General features: G+C 44.5%; 1 protein-coding gene across 7 annotated transcripts in view; it reads left to right on the top strand.

Moving 5' to 3' along the window:
* The first annotated feature begins 586 nt into the window (after positions 1 to 586).
* DPY19L3 (dpy-19 like C-mannosyltransferase 3) overlaps positions 587 to 13088 on the top strand; it is a 69555-nt gene continuing 57053 nt past the window's right edge. For 2 of the 7 annotated variants that reach the window (XM_072782739.1, XM_072782794.1), the window contains exons 1-3: positions 587 to 740; positions 2086 to 2227; positions 5220 to 5353. In XM_072782739.1, coding sequence (XP_072638840.1) covers positions 2125 to 2227; positions 5220 to 5353 — 237 coding nt within the window. In that variant the 5' untranslated portion in view covers positions 587 to 740; positions 2086 to 2124. Of the gene's footprint in view, positions 741 to 1591; positions 1748 to 2085; positions 2228 to 5218; positions 5354 to 13088 lie in introns of those variants that run through there. The other 5 variants (XM_072782789.1, XM_072782779.1, XM_072782750.1 and 2 more) reach the window with 4 other exon arrangements.

Raw genomic sequence — 13088 nt, 5'->3', positions numbered from 1 at the left:
GGAGGTGGGAGGGGGGCCGAGACAAGGGGGGGAGGGGGCATGACCCGGGGTGGGGGAGGGGCCCCGGCGGCGCGGGGGGTCGTGACCCCGGGGGGGAGGGGGACGCGGGGGGGCGTGACCCCGGGGGAGGGGGAGAGGGAGGCGGAGGGGGCGGGGGCGGGGCGAAGCCCGAGCGTCCCCGCGGCGTCCGTCCGCCCGCCGGGCCCTCAGCGCGCCCGCCTCCAGCAGCTCGGGCGGGGGTGGGTCCCGAGCCGCCCCCGTCGGAGCCGCCCCCTGGGCCTGGGCCTGGGCCTGGGCCTGGGGCGGGCGCGTGCGCGGCGGGCGGCGGCCTGGAGGCTCCGAGTCGGCACCGCGCGGGCCGGGGGCCGAGCGCCCAGGGGCCGCCGGGGCGGGCCGCGGGGGCGGGGGCGGGGGCGGGGCCGGCGCGGCGAGCGGAAGTGCGCCGCTTCCTTCCGGCCGGCGCCGCACGAGACGGGGCGGGGCTCCGCGGGAGGGGGCGGGGTCTCGCGCTGACGGACGGCTCCCCGGGCCTATGGGCGCGGCCCTGGCGGCCCGGCCTCCCCGGCGCGCCCCTTCCTCGGGGCCGCGGACGCCCCCCGGCCGCCCAGTTGTCGGGTGCGGCGCCAAGCTCCGCCGCTGCCCGGTGGCCGCCGCCTGCTCCCCCGCGGCCCTCGGCGCCCCGCGTCGGGCCGGCCTCCCTCCCCGCCCGGAGCCGCGCGCCAGGACGGCCGAGGCCGCAGGTCTGTGCTGCGGGGGCATCGGCCGCGAGGACCGGGCCGGGGCGGGAGGGGGGGGTGGACCCGGGCACCGCGCGGGCGGGGGGGCGGGGGCAAGTCCGCGAGGTCGCGCGGCGGCTCCGGGGCGGCGGGGGCGGCGGGAAGCCGAGCAGGTGCGCGCCCGGGGCGGGGGGGGGGGCAGCGGCGCCCTCCGGCCCCCGGACGTTGGGGCGACGCCCCCCATCTGAGGGCGAAACTTGGGTTTGCAGTCGCGGCGGTGGCCGCCGAGCGGGTTTGTGCCGCCCTCGGGCCCTAACTTGCCGAGAGTTTGCAGCCCCTCCGCGAGCTCCCGCCCGGGGTCGAGGTCGTGCGGGGCCGAGCGCGCCCTGCCTTGCACCCCTCGCTGCTCCAGGGTCTCGCATTTTCATGGCTCGCACTCAGCTGTGTTTTTGCATCTCACTTTTTTTTTCTTTTCCTTTTTTCCACCCTTTGCATGAATGAATGAACGAATACATCGTATCGTGTCGGTTGGTTGGTTGGTTCTTTTCCTAAAGCAAGTTGTTTCCGTTTGGGAATTCATAAGCTGCCCCCCCCCCTCCCCAAACCACGGTGCCCGGAGACTGGTCGTATTTAATAGTAATTAGGGAAACGCTGTTCGTTATGCAGAGGAGCGAAGCAAGATGTTCCGGGGGACTGCAGCCAGCTTACTCACCGCCACCGCTCCCTCGCCTCCCACTCGCCGCTTCCAAACCAGGCGCCTGCACCCTGCCTTCACTCCCACTTTTGCTCCCTGGGATAGCAGCTGCCCTGATTGGCACACCCCCGCTGCCATCACACACTGGGGCGTGTGCATTGTTTTTAAAGAACATCGGTATTAAAATGCAAGCACCTGAGGCAAAACAAGTCTTTTCCACTCCTTCAAAGTCAGGCCGTCCACGGATTTACTACTGAGCTCCTCTCTCCCCGTGCTAGGAAACTGTGCACCGTGACCTAAAGCTGCATGATCCATCGATTATGGGGTCAGATGCATGGTAACTAACTGCAGGGGCTCAGGAAGGAGAAACATCAGTAGCTGGCACGGCCAAAGACAGGAGGGCTTCTCGGAAGAAGGTCACCACCACCACCACCGGCTTGTCTGGGATGCCCATCCCTATTCTTAACTCTTGATAGTGTGTATTAAGTAAATACGTGTGTTGCATCTTGACGGTAACTTTGGAGGCCGGTTAAGATTCGATGGGGAAGCGGGAGCACATGCTAAGCCCAGGGAGGGACAAGGCATCGTGTCACCTAAGCACAAATGAGCACAGGGTATGTTGGGGAGACGGGACTGGCATATGGACACACAGCTTCACTTTTCTGTCGTTTGCAGGAGTGGTTGGAAGAACAATGCGTGTAAGTCTCTGACACCATGATATCCATCAGGCAAAGAAAAGGGGTGAAAACCACAGAAGTTTCTGAGGATTATGCGGCCCGAGAAGCCAATGTGAAGTTGGAAAATAAATTGCCATCTGGTAGGTGATTCAAATTAAAAGCAGCACTTTGGATTGCTTTTATTTCTGCATATTAAAATATCACTCTCCAATAGAGTAAGAATTTGTTGAGACCTAACGCTCGACGAAACTTGTTCTAATGCCCTGATGTTTGGTTCAACAATTGATCTGATGGCAATTTGAGAATACTGTCTTTATAGTTATGATCAGAATAAAAGAGGAAAGTGCTCCGATTAGAAGAACCCCTTGTTTCTCAGCTGTCTGTTCTGTAGGTTCCGGTTTTGCCAATCTTTGACTTTCTAGAATAATGCTTCCCCCCCCCCCCCCCCCCCCGCAGTTCAGGTTTTAGTCTGTTTCTAGTTTTTCTGGTTTGTATATGCCGTTCACTCTAGACAGCCTTACCTTGGGAGACTTTCTCATTTCATTAAGGTATCGAAAAATGAATCAAACTTTTTTTATCCCTTTTTTGAATTCCTGACATTTTCTCCTTTGGGGAGGGAGAATGATCAGAATTTGGTAAGTTGCTTATATAAGGCTGAAGATTCTTGGAAAGCTGTACATCAAATGATTTTAATTACCAACTTCCTGGCTCCAGAGTCGCTTTCTGAACTAAGCATGGTCAAGGTTTTTTAAGATAAGCATGAAAAATTCCGTGTCTATCAACCATTTTTGATTGATAGAATTTACATTAATGGCCGCTATGTTAATTCTTATCAGCTCGAACTAGTAATATGGGAGAACAGTTTATTTTACTTTTATTTTATTTTTTTAAAGATTTTGTTTATTCATGAGAGACACAGAGAGAGAGGCAGAGGGAGAAGCAGGCTCCTCAGGGAGCCAGATGCAGGACTCGATCCCGGGACCTCAGGATCACACCCTGAGCCAAATGCAGACGTTCAACCACGGAGCCACCCAGGTGTCTCTGGGAGAACAGATTTATAAAATAAAATTAATCTGTATTGAGAGGTCATGCCATCCAGCTCCACTTTTAGCAGTTTGGGACGGGAGAGAGTACTTTCTGAAGACTTAAACAATGTAACTTCAAATTTGTTTTTTTTTTTCGATTAAAACATAATTTTGAGGATTCTTCATTTTACTGAAGTAGTATTATGTCTGGAAAAAAAAAAAAAAAACACCCTGAAAAGTAAAGAAAAGAAAAGAAAAAAAAAATGTTCCCACAAACCACCCTGAGACTGCCACTCCTGAAACTTGATCTTGCATCTAAATGTCTCTGCCCGGGTATAACTGGAAGCATTCATGTGTGGTTTTACAAAATTGAGATCCTAACTGTTTTGTAACTTGCTACATTCCTCTTGTTACGTAATGAACATACAGTAAGTCAGTCAATGTGTTTTAAAATTGTTACCAATGTAGTCATTGTGTGATGATAGCCTAATTTATTTACCCAATTCCTTGCTGAATATTTAGACGGTTTTTAACCCTTTACCTATATTAACAGAACTATGATAAAAATCCTTGTGGCCCGATGTTTAAAACTTTATTTCTTTTATTATGCCTAGATTTAGAATTATTGGTCAAGTGGTATGCTCATTTTGGTAGCTTTTTACTACTTCCATGTTGCATTCCAGAGAGTTTCCAAATTATTCTTCCACCATCAGTGTTTGAAAAATAATCCTATTTTGTACCCTTATTTAAAACAGTATTAGCATTTTTAAGCCATTATATTGGCCAACATCTAAAAAGTTATAGTTCATTGTTTTGATTCACATTTCTATTTATTTATTTATTTATTTATTTATTTATTTATTTATTTATTTATTTATTTTAGTCACAGAGAGAGACAGAGACACAGGCAGAAGGAGAAGCAGGCTCCATGCACCGGGAGCCCGACATGGGATTCGATCCCGGGTCTCCAGGATCGCGCCCTGGGCCAAAGGCAGGCGCCAAACCGCTGCGCCACCCAGGGATCCCTCTTTTTCTTTTTTTTAAAGATTTTATTTATTTATTCATGATAGAGAGAGAGAGAGGCAGAAACACAGGCAGAGGGAGAAGCAGGCCCCATGCCGGGAGCCTGATGCGGGACTCGATCCCGGAACTCCAGGATCACGCCCTGGGCCAAAGGCAGGCGCTGAACCGCTGAGCCACTCAGGGATCCCCCACGCATTTCTTTTTTTGAGAGAGAGAGAAAGAGAGAGAGCAAGCGGGGAAGGAGGGGGAGAGGAAGAGAGAAAATCCCAAGCAAGCTCACTGGCCAGCACAGGGCCCAATGCAGGGCTCAGTCTCATATCCCTGAGATTATAACCTGAGCCAGAGAAATCAAAAGTCAGATGTTCAACCAACTGAGCCACTCAGGCACCCCGATTTGCATTTCTTTAATACCAATGAACGTGAATATTTTTGTCTATTAAGTTTATTGGCCATTTTTTTCTTTTGTGTATTGCCTACTCGTGTGTTAAATCTGTTTCCAACTGAAATATTCATTTTTTTAATCCTGAAAGTGTTCACTCTATATTAAGGATATTAAACTTTCTTATATGCGCTATAAATAATTTTTCCTAGCTTATGTGTCCTTTAACTTGAGTTGTGATGGATTTTTCTCCCCTGTGTGTTTTTGAATTTTAAGTAGTCAAGCTTTTTGGTAGCTTTTAGTGAATACACCACAAATTATATGTCAACCATCGAAAAGACTTTCTATATCCTAGACATGCAACCCATTTACTCTTCCATTTAATGAACTCAATAGGTACAGTTATTAAACTATGCCAAACACAGACCCTAGATATTAAGATGAATAAGATAATGTACTTTTTCTCGGAAAGCTCATGCTCTCTGGCAAACTGGACAAGTGAACAATTAGTCAGGTAAAAACTGTAATAAAGTATGAAAGCAAGTCTCCAGAATCACAGAAAAGAGTCCCTACTTGTCTACTGGGACTAGGGTAAGCTTCAGCAGTGACAGGCAGCAGGAACTTAGCATACCTGATAATCTGAAGTAGAACTAGTAAATTCCACATTCTCTACTGACTTAGCTATTTGTTTTATTTTTCTAAAAGGTTGTGCGAGTAGAAGGTTATGGAAACTTCTGTCATTTACAGTTGGTGGAACCGTTGCCCTTTGCATTGGACTTCTAACATCGGTCTACTTGGCTACTTTACATGAAAACGATTTATGGTTTTCTAATATTAAGGTATGGGGTTCCTATGACCGTTGTGTGATTTGCTCATCAGTATCTCCAGTAGTTAACCATATAGATGAATGACCAAGATAATGCAGTTTTGCCATATAAAGAATCTAATGTCTTAAAAGGTTTGGACATAGCATAAAAAGACTTTTTTAGTTTAAAATAACATTAGTAATCAGTGAATTTATTTTCATTTTCGTTAACTTGCTCCAGTTATGCGGCAATTACCCTAAACTAGTATTTTTCAACTTATACATTGTGAAATTGATGCAGTAAATCATGAGTAACAATTTTGTTACTTAAAATAAGATGCCAGAGATTATCATCACATACACTAGGGTTGAGAATTATTTGTGTAACAATATATGTATGTATGTGCAAACTGGGTCACAGTATGATATTTTTTTTCTGTTGGGTACAGTAAAAAAAAAAAAAAAGAAACCAAAATCCAGTGCTCTAAACCATGGAGTCTTAATCTGTCTCCATAGATGACCTCAGTGTGTCATACCTTTCTAATCGTATATGCAGTGGTGAGAGGGTGGGGAAGCCACTATTTTTCTGAGGAAAGGAGCCATAATTTTCATCACGTCAGGAGGGTCCGTGACTTTTTTTTGGGGGGGGGGGGTCGTGACTTCTTTTTTTTTTTTATTCATAGAGAGAGAGAGAGAGGCAGAGACACAGGCAGAGGGAAAAGCAGGCTCCATGCAGAGAGCCTGACATGGGACTTGATCCTGGGTCTCCAGGATCAAGCCCTGAGCTGCAGGCAGCGCTAAACCGCTGCGCCACCAGGGCTGCCCTTTTTGGGGTTTGTGACTTCTTAAACACCAATTTCCTTATCCCCTTTTCTCTCTTAAACATTTCTAGGTATCTTAACTTGCTGTTGTTTTCAGGACAAGCATATCACTTATGCAGGGAAACTTAACACATCACTGCTGTTTTTCATCTAAATATATTTAGTTTTGATCCAAAATGTCATAATCTTTTATTTTATTTACTATGGTTTCTAACGATTAGATGCTGATAAATGTAAAAGTCACTTTCAGAGGTCAGATATTTATCATCTATGTGAACATTCAAAAAAAAGTCTGTACAGAATCTAAAACAGTCCTCAAAGAGCTTTCCAAAATTTTTTGAGCTTTGGTTCCATTATTGGATTGAATCTCCAAGGGAGATTACTTTGAATGACAAATTTAATTTAGAGGAATAACTTCTAATATGCTTATTTTAAAAACCTGTCATATTACTCTATAGGTATAGTATGTATGTGTGCATATACCTTCATACAAATTATCATGGTAAAAGGATAATTCTTATTCTTCAGGGACAATGGGTAGTTTTCCTTGTCAAGAAAAATTTTATCTTTTTTCTTGAAAGTGGAGTGCTTATAAACAGATTTCCTTGCACTAAAAAGTATTACTTTTTCTACCCACATAAGTATTTTGACTAGAGACTGAAATACCCCCCTGTGGATATTTAGCTGAAATTAAATACTAGTAACTGTGTAGTAAGGAGAAGATGGTGAAAGAGATCACAGAACTTAATTTCAAATAGTAATTTTAGCTCCTTAAAGTTTTTAAGTGGCCTTGCTAGTAACCTTAAATAAATACACCCCATCATCAAGAAACCTGAGTGCCCTTGATTTTTCTCTTAAATCTTGCCAGGTTACAGTAGGCATTATACTTTTACCGAGTATTTATCGAGCTCCTTTTCTGTGGCAGTGTTACCATGGGGAACGTGGAAAGAGTAACAAAGACTAATGCATTTGCCAGCAGATTTTCCGGAATCATACATTAATTCCGTAAATACATACTGAGCACTGGTAGCATGCCAGCGGGTACTGTGCTCAGTCATAGCAATAGAGCCGACTAAAACCAGGCCCCTGCCTTCAGGGAGTTTACACTCTTGAGGGTACAGGCAAGTAGGCAGACAATGACAGCCCATCCAACGTCAGTACCGTCGGGGTAGGATAGGATATGGTGGGAGCACAGAACAGGGGTAGCCCAACCCAACTTTGGAAGATCAGGGAAGGTTTTCTAGAGGAAGTACTGGTTAAGGAGACCTGAAGGATGAGAAGGGTTAACCAGACAAATTGGGGAAGAAAGGTGAATGTCCCAGGGAAGGGATGTGCACAGAAACTTTGAGAGGCAAGAGCATTGAGAGCGTTCAAGGTGTTGGAAGTAGTTCAGTCTGGCTAGAGAGGAGATGAGGAAAGAATCTACTGGGATGGTAAACAGAGAGGCCAGGTCATGAAGGAACAAGTGTCCTCATCTTATTGTTTTATAAAGGTGGCTCTGGCTACAGTGTGGAGAGTGGATTTGAGGAGGAATAGCACTAAAGTGAGAGGAAACCACCAAGAAAATCTAATCTCAGTGGATTCAGTAATATCTGAATGTCAGCAAATGCATGTCTCCTGTGTGCCAGACACAAATCTAGGCCTGGAGAATACAGCCTTTGAATACCATATGGAACTTCATTCTGATGAGGAGGGAGAAAACAGACTAACAAAAAATAAGTACTACTTTGGAAACCGGTCAGGGTATAGTTATCAGGAGGATACTTACAATCGGGTGGGAAAGCAGACCATTTTAAAGATAAGACCTATGTCAACACTTAAATCCTGGGAAGCAACCAGTTAAGCTAAGGTCTGTGGAAGACCTCTTAAGCAGAGGGAACCAGTCCAAAGGCCCTTACGTAGGACAAAACCTGTCAACCTGAGTATCAGAGAGAAGGCACATGGGGCCAGACTTTTATGAGCAAAGAGGAGAATGGAACCAGAGAAGAAAAGACCAGGTGTTGGAAAGAAATGAACAGAGGCAAAGCTTATTAGAAGATAGACCTGGAAAGATACAGGGATTCCTCATTTGTGTGGATGGTGATTGAGAAGGAAGAGTCCTCAGCTTTCTTTCCATTAGCAGCTGAATGGATGGGCCCATATGCCATTCACTGTGATAATGAGCTCTGTGGGAGGAACAGATCTGGAGAGCAACAGATCTGACACCTCCTACCCAGAGGTAAGCGGGACTTGACAGGTTAAGGGCACCGTGTGCCACAAAACGGCTTCACTTTAGACACAAGTTACAAGTGTAAGGGGGTCCTCAGGCTACCCTCGCTTCTGACCACCACAAATTTTGGGACACCCGCTATCTCCTCAGGGTCAGTAATTCGCTAGCATGCTTCACAGAACTCAGGAAGGCCTTACCCTTAGGATTGCCAGTTTTCTTCTGACAAAAGGATATAAACCAGAACCAGCCAAAGGCAGAGACTCATTGGGAGTCCGGGAGGGTCCCAGACTCAGGCTTTCCACGATCCTTTCCCTGTGGAGTTAGGACACATCGTCCTCTTGGCACATTGATATGTGACAATGTGTTGAGTATGCCAACCAACAAAGCTCACCCGAGCTCTGGTGTCCAGGGTTTTTACTGGAGTTTACGTAGGTATGATTGATCGAATCACTGGCCACAACTTTGAGTTCACTCTCCAGTCCCCCTTTCCTCCCCGGAGGTTGGGCCAATATCAGCTGGCTCCAAGCCCCAGCTCTCTAATCACATGGCTAGTCTTTCTGGCTTCGTCAGCCCCCACCCTGAGTCATCTCCTTAAAACAGACTGTCAGATGTGGTCCTGATGAACCCACCGTGAACAACAAAGACACTATTCTCACTTGGGAAATTCGAGGATATACTGGCTACCTCCCAGGAACTGGTGACAGAGGCCAGCCAAATTCTTTACTGGGGACAGCGAGACAGCAAATGATACATCCTTGTTTGGATACGTTATGAGTCACTTTTGAAACAGTCCAAGAAGAGAGATGGAGTAAAGGGAGCTGGATTCATGGATCTGGAGGCAGGAGTTCCATCTGTGTTGGAAATGGACATTTTCATATTACCAGCTTGTAGATGTGTGGGCAAGAATGTTTGAGGAGTGTGCAGAGTGAGAAAGAGACCCTAGGCTAGTTTCTGTCTGTGCCTCAGATACCATCTGGGAGAAGCTATAAAACAGGAACATCCTCGAATCTAACAGGTTTCTTTCCACCAACACCCCCGTCCCCTGAAACGTACAATCGAGCTCAATCTTACTGCAGTTTTTTTCTCTTTATTCAAGCAGTAGCTTGTAGCACAGATCTTTTTTTCCCCCCCTCTGTATCACAAGAGGAATCCTCAGATGTTTCAGCCATTTCTCAAACTTGATGATACCTCTGCATAGGCATTTGGTTTATTTTTCATCTTGGATTATGTAAACCCAGTGCTATCCAATGGTACTCTCTGCCATGAAGGAAATGATCTACTTCTGCACTGTTCAGTACCATAGCCACTAGCTAGATGTAGCTGTTATAAATACTTGAGATGTGGCTATATTGCAACTGAGGAACTAAATTTTATATTTTATTTAATTTTAAAATGTGTATACATTTTCTTTGAATAAACCAATGAAAATTCCAGCCCTTAGTGATCAGAGACATTGGGGAAAGCTCATTTTCAGAATTTATACACCTTTAGAAATTTACTCCTATAATTTGTACCATTTTCATTTTGGGCGATTATGGGAATGTTTGGGAAGTGTAACCCTGTTTTCCTTTTGTACTTGTGGGTTATACTTAACCAGAATTACTAGGCTGTTTTTTATGAAGATAACTTTAATCTTCTCCAGATACTTTGAATTAGTTGTAACTATTCAGAAAGTAAAAACATTGCTTCTGAAATAGATAAATCACACATTGAGTTCATGCCTTTAGAATGATATTTTTAATGTTAGTTGCTAATCATAACAGTGTTAGTATTTGAATGTGGGAAACTCTGGACCAAAGAGCAACTTGACGTTTTAAGTGGTCATAGAAAATGTGTATATACTGTCCTGTCTTAGCATATTGTTTAGTTTTAGTTTTTTATTTAAATTCCAGTTAACATACGGGGCACTATTAGTTTCAGGTGTACAATTTAGTGATTCCTCACTTCCATACATCACCAAGTGCTCATCACAATAAGTGCCCTCCTTGGTCCCCACTCACCTACTTCACCCATCCCCACCACCACCTCCCCTCTGATAATCATCAGTTTGTTCTCTATAGTTAAGAGTCGGTTTCTTGGTTTCCCTCTCTTTTTCCTCCTACGATCATTTGTTTTGTTTCTTAAATTCCACTTATGACTAAAATCATATGATATTTGACTTCTTCTGACTTATTTCACTTATTATTATATTCTCTAGCTCTATCCATGTCACTGCAAATGGCAAGATTTTGGTTTTTTTATGGCTGAGTAATATTCCATTGGATATACACACCACATCTTCTGTATCCATTCATCAGTCTCTGGATGTTTGGGCTGTTTCCATAATTTGGCTATGTAGCTAGTGCTGCTATAAACATCAGGGTGCATGTATCCCTTTGAATGAGTGTTTTTGTGTTCTGTGGGTAAATACCTAGTAGTGTAATTGCTGGATAGCAGGGTAGTGCTATTAACTCTTTTGAGGAACCTCCATACTGTTTTCCAGAGTGGCTGCACCAGTTTGCTTTCTCATCAACAGTGTAAGAGGGTTCCCCTTTCTCCTGATGGAATGTCTTCTGTGTGCTTAGCAATGTTGTAGGTGCATTCTAAACATATTTTATCTGGCTGTCTCCAAAACCCCAAAATTTTTTTTAATTTTTTTTTTAATTTTTTTTTATTTATGATAGTCACACAGAGAGAGAGAGAGAAAGGCAGAGACATAGGCAGAGGGAGAAGCAGGCTCCATGCACCAGGAGCCTGACGTGGGATTCAATCCCGGGTCTCCAGGATCATGCCCTGGGTCAAAGGCAGGCACCAAACCGCTGCGCCACCCAGGGATCCCCAAAACCCCAACATTTAAACTCTGAATTGTCCTTTAAATGCAACCTGCTTTTTTGCTGCCCTTTGTTATAAACAAAACACAGTAAAAGGATTCAAAGCCAATGCTCTTACTTGCCGTGCTACCCTTATGGTGCCCGGTGCATCATCAGTGCTGAGTAACAGTGGTCTGTTTGGAGTCACGTTAACTTCTACAGGTGCGCGAGGCGGTATAGGCAGGGGAGAAGGGAGACAGAGACAACGGCTGCTGTGAAAGATCTGGGCTAGAACTAGAGCAGAGGGATGCAGCTTTGGGAGCTTGCCTTCAGGGAGAGGATATAGTTAGTACTGGCAAGTAGGGAGCCAGTCAGTGCATTTTTAGTGATTTGTGTTTAGTAGATGCAAGAGTAAAAAATATATATAGCATGATTCTTTTTATTTTCTGAACACGTGTTTTGTTACTGCACAAACTATACCGTGACAACAACAAAAAACTTTAAATAAAAAACATTACTCAGTATTCATTTACCCTTAACAAAAACCAGTTTTCATTTTTCTCCTCCATTCTTCATCCTGTATGTGTATATATTTTACTTTATTTATGACTCATGACCCTGAATCAGGACCTGAGCTGAAATGAGAATCGGATGCTTAATGGATTGATTGAGCCACTCACTCACACTTAATATACTTTTTTATAATCACATGTATTTGATGTTGCATCATATGCTTTTCCCATATATAGTTACATATTTATATAAACTTTCACAATTTTATGTAAATGATTATGTTTATATAATTTATATACTTAGTTATTTCACTATTGCTATGCTCCCCAGTTTTGAGTAGATGTTCCTAATTGTGTGGTTAAACTGTTCAAATTACTTATTACTTCCTGTTTCGAAGTGGCAGTGTAGAGATGTCAGTTCCTTCATTTTTTTTAGAATTACCTCAAAGCAATTAAGGAAAACGAAAAACAGGTAGTCATTTTCCATCCTTGATGAAACTAAGAAAGGTCTATGGTCTGGAACCACAGTATATGAGGGAGGGCCGCCAAACCCACTAAAAGTCAAAGGAGTATGGAAAGGTACCACAAGAGGAGTCTTAGGGCTGCAGAGTTTTAGAGGAAGTCACCAGAGTCTACTTCTCTAAGGTTGCTGGCATACCCTGAGGGGTGAGACTGAGGTCCCCAAGGGACCAAATGTGTGCAGTAATAACGGAAGCTTTCCTGGAGACATGCTAGTATGAAAGAGAAGTCAGCTAGGGAGGCTGAAGGGAGTAATCACAGAGACAAGCCATTTTTGTAAAAGTGGCATTTAAGAAGACCGGGATAAAGGGAGAAAACTTGTGTATTGAACAACTCTGAGGCTGCGGATCTTGGTTGCCTAAGATGAGGAAAAGACTAAAGAGCTCAGTCTTGCAAACCACGCTGTATCACAAGAATTCTTGCTGGCCTGACTGGTTGCCCTGGCCTCTCGCCCACATAAACTTCCTTCAATTAGCTGGTTTGGTAAGAACTCACATTCAGAAATGGCTCACAATCAGGAAGGAACCAGCACAGGATCTGTACAACGGAACTGCGAGAAAAAAAAGGGAGAGGAAAACAAGAACAAATAACAGATGAAGAATAGTCACCAGAAACCATTTATTGCAGAGACATGAAGATTATGACCAAACATGTCACGTTAAAAAACAAACATAATAAGCATTTGCCACCATAGGAGATGAATTCAAAGCAGGAGTGTAAGAAGGTGTACGTATACCATCTTCAAGGACACACAGGAAGGTAACGAAGGAAATGAAACAGGCATTGGCAGAACTTAGACAATAAATAGAATGAAAAGATACGACATAACAGAAATCATGACAGTGTCGGAAGCAACACGCAGAAGATTAGAATCTGCAGAAGGCACAGAATGAGAAATATTGGACTGATAAAAGTAAAC

This window comes from Canis lupus, chromosome 1 (genome assembly GCF_048164855.1).
Source record: "Canis lupus baileyi chromosome 1, mCanLup2.hap1, whole genome shotgun sequence".
Classification (NCBI taxonomy): domain Eukaryota; kingdom Metazoa; phylum Chordata; class Mammalia; order Carnivora; family Canidae; genus Canis; species Canis lupus.
This window is presented reverse-complemented; position numbering and strand designations above follow the sequence as displayed.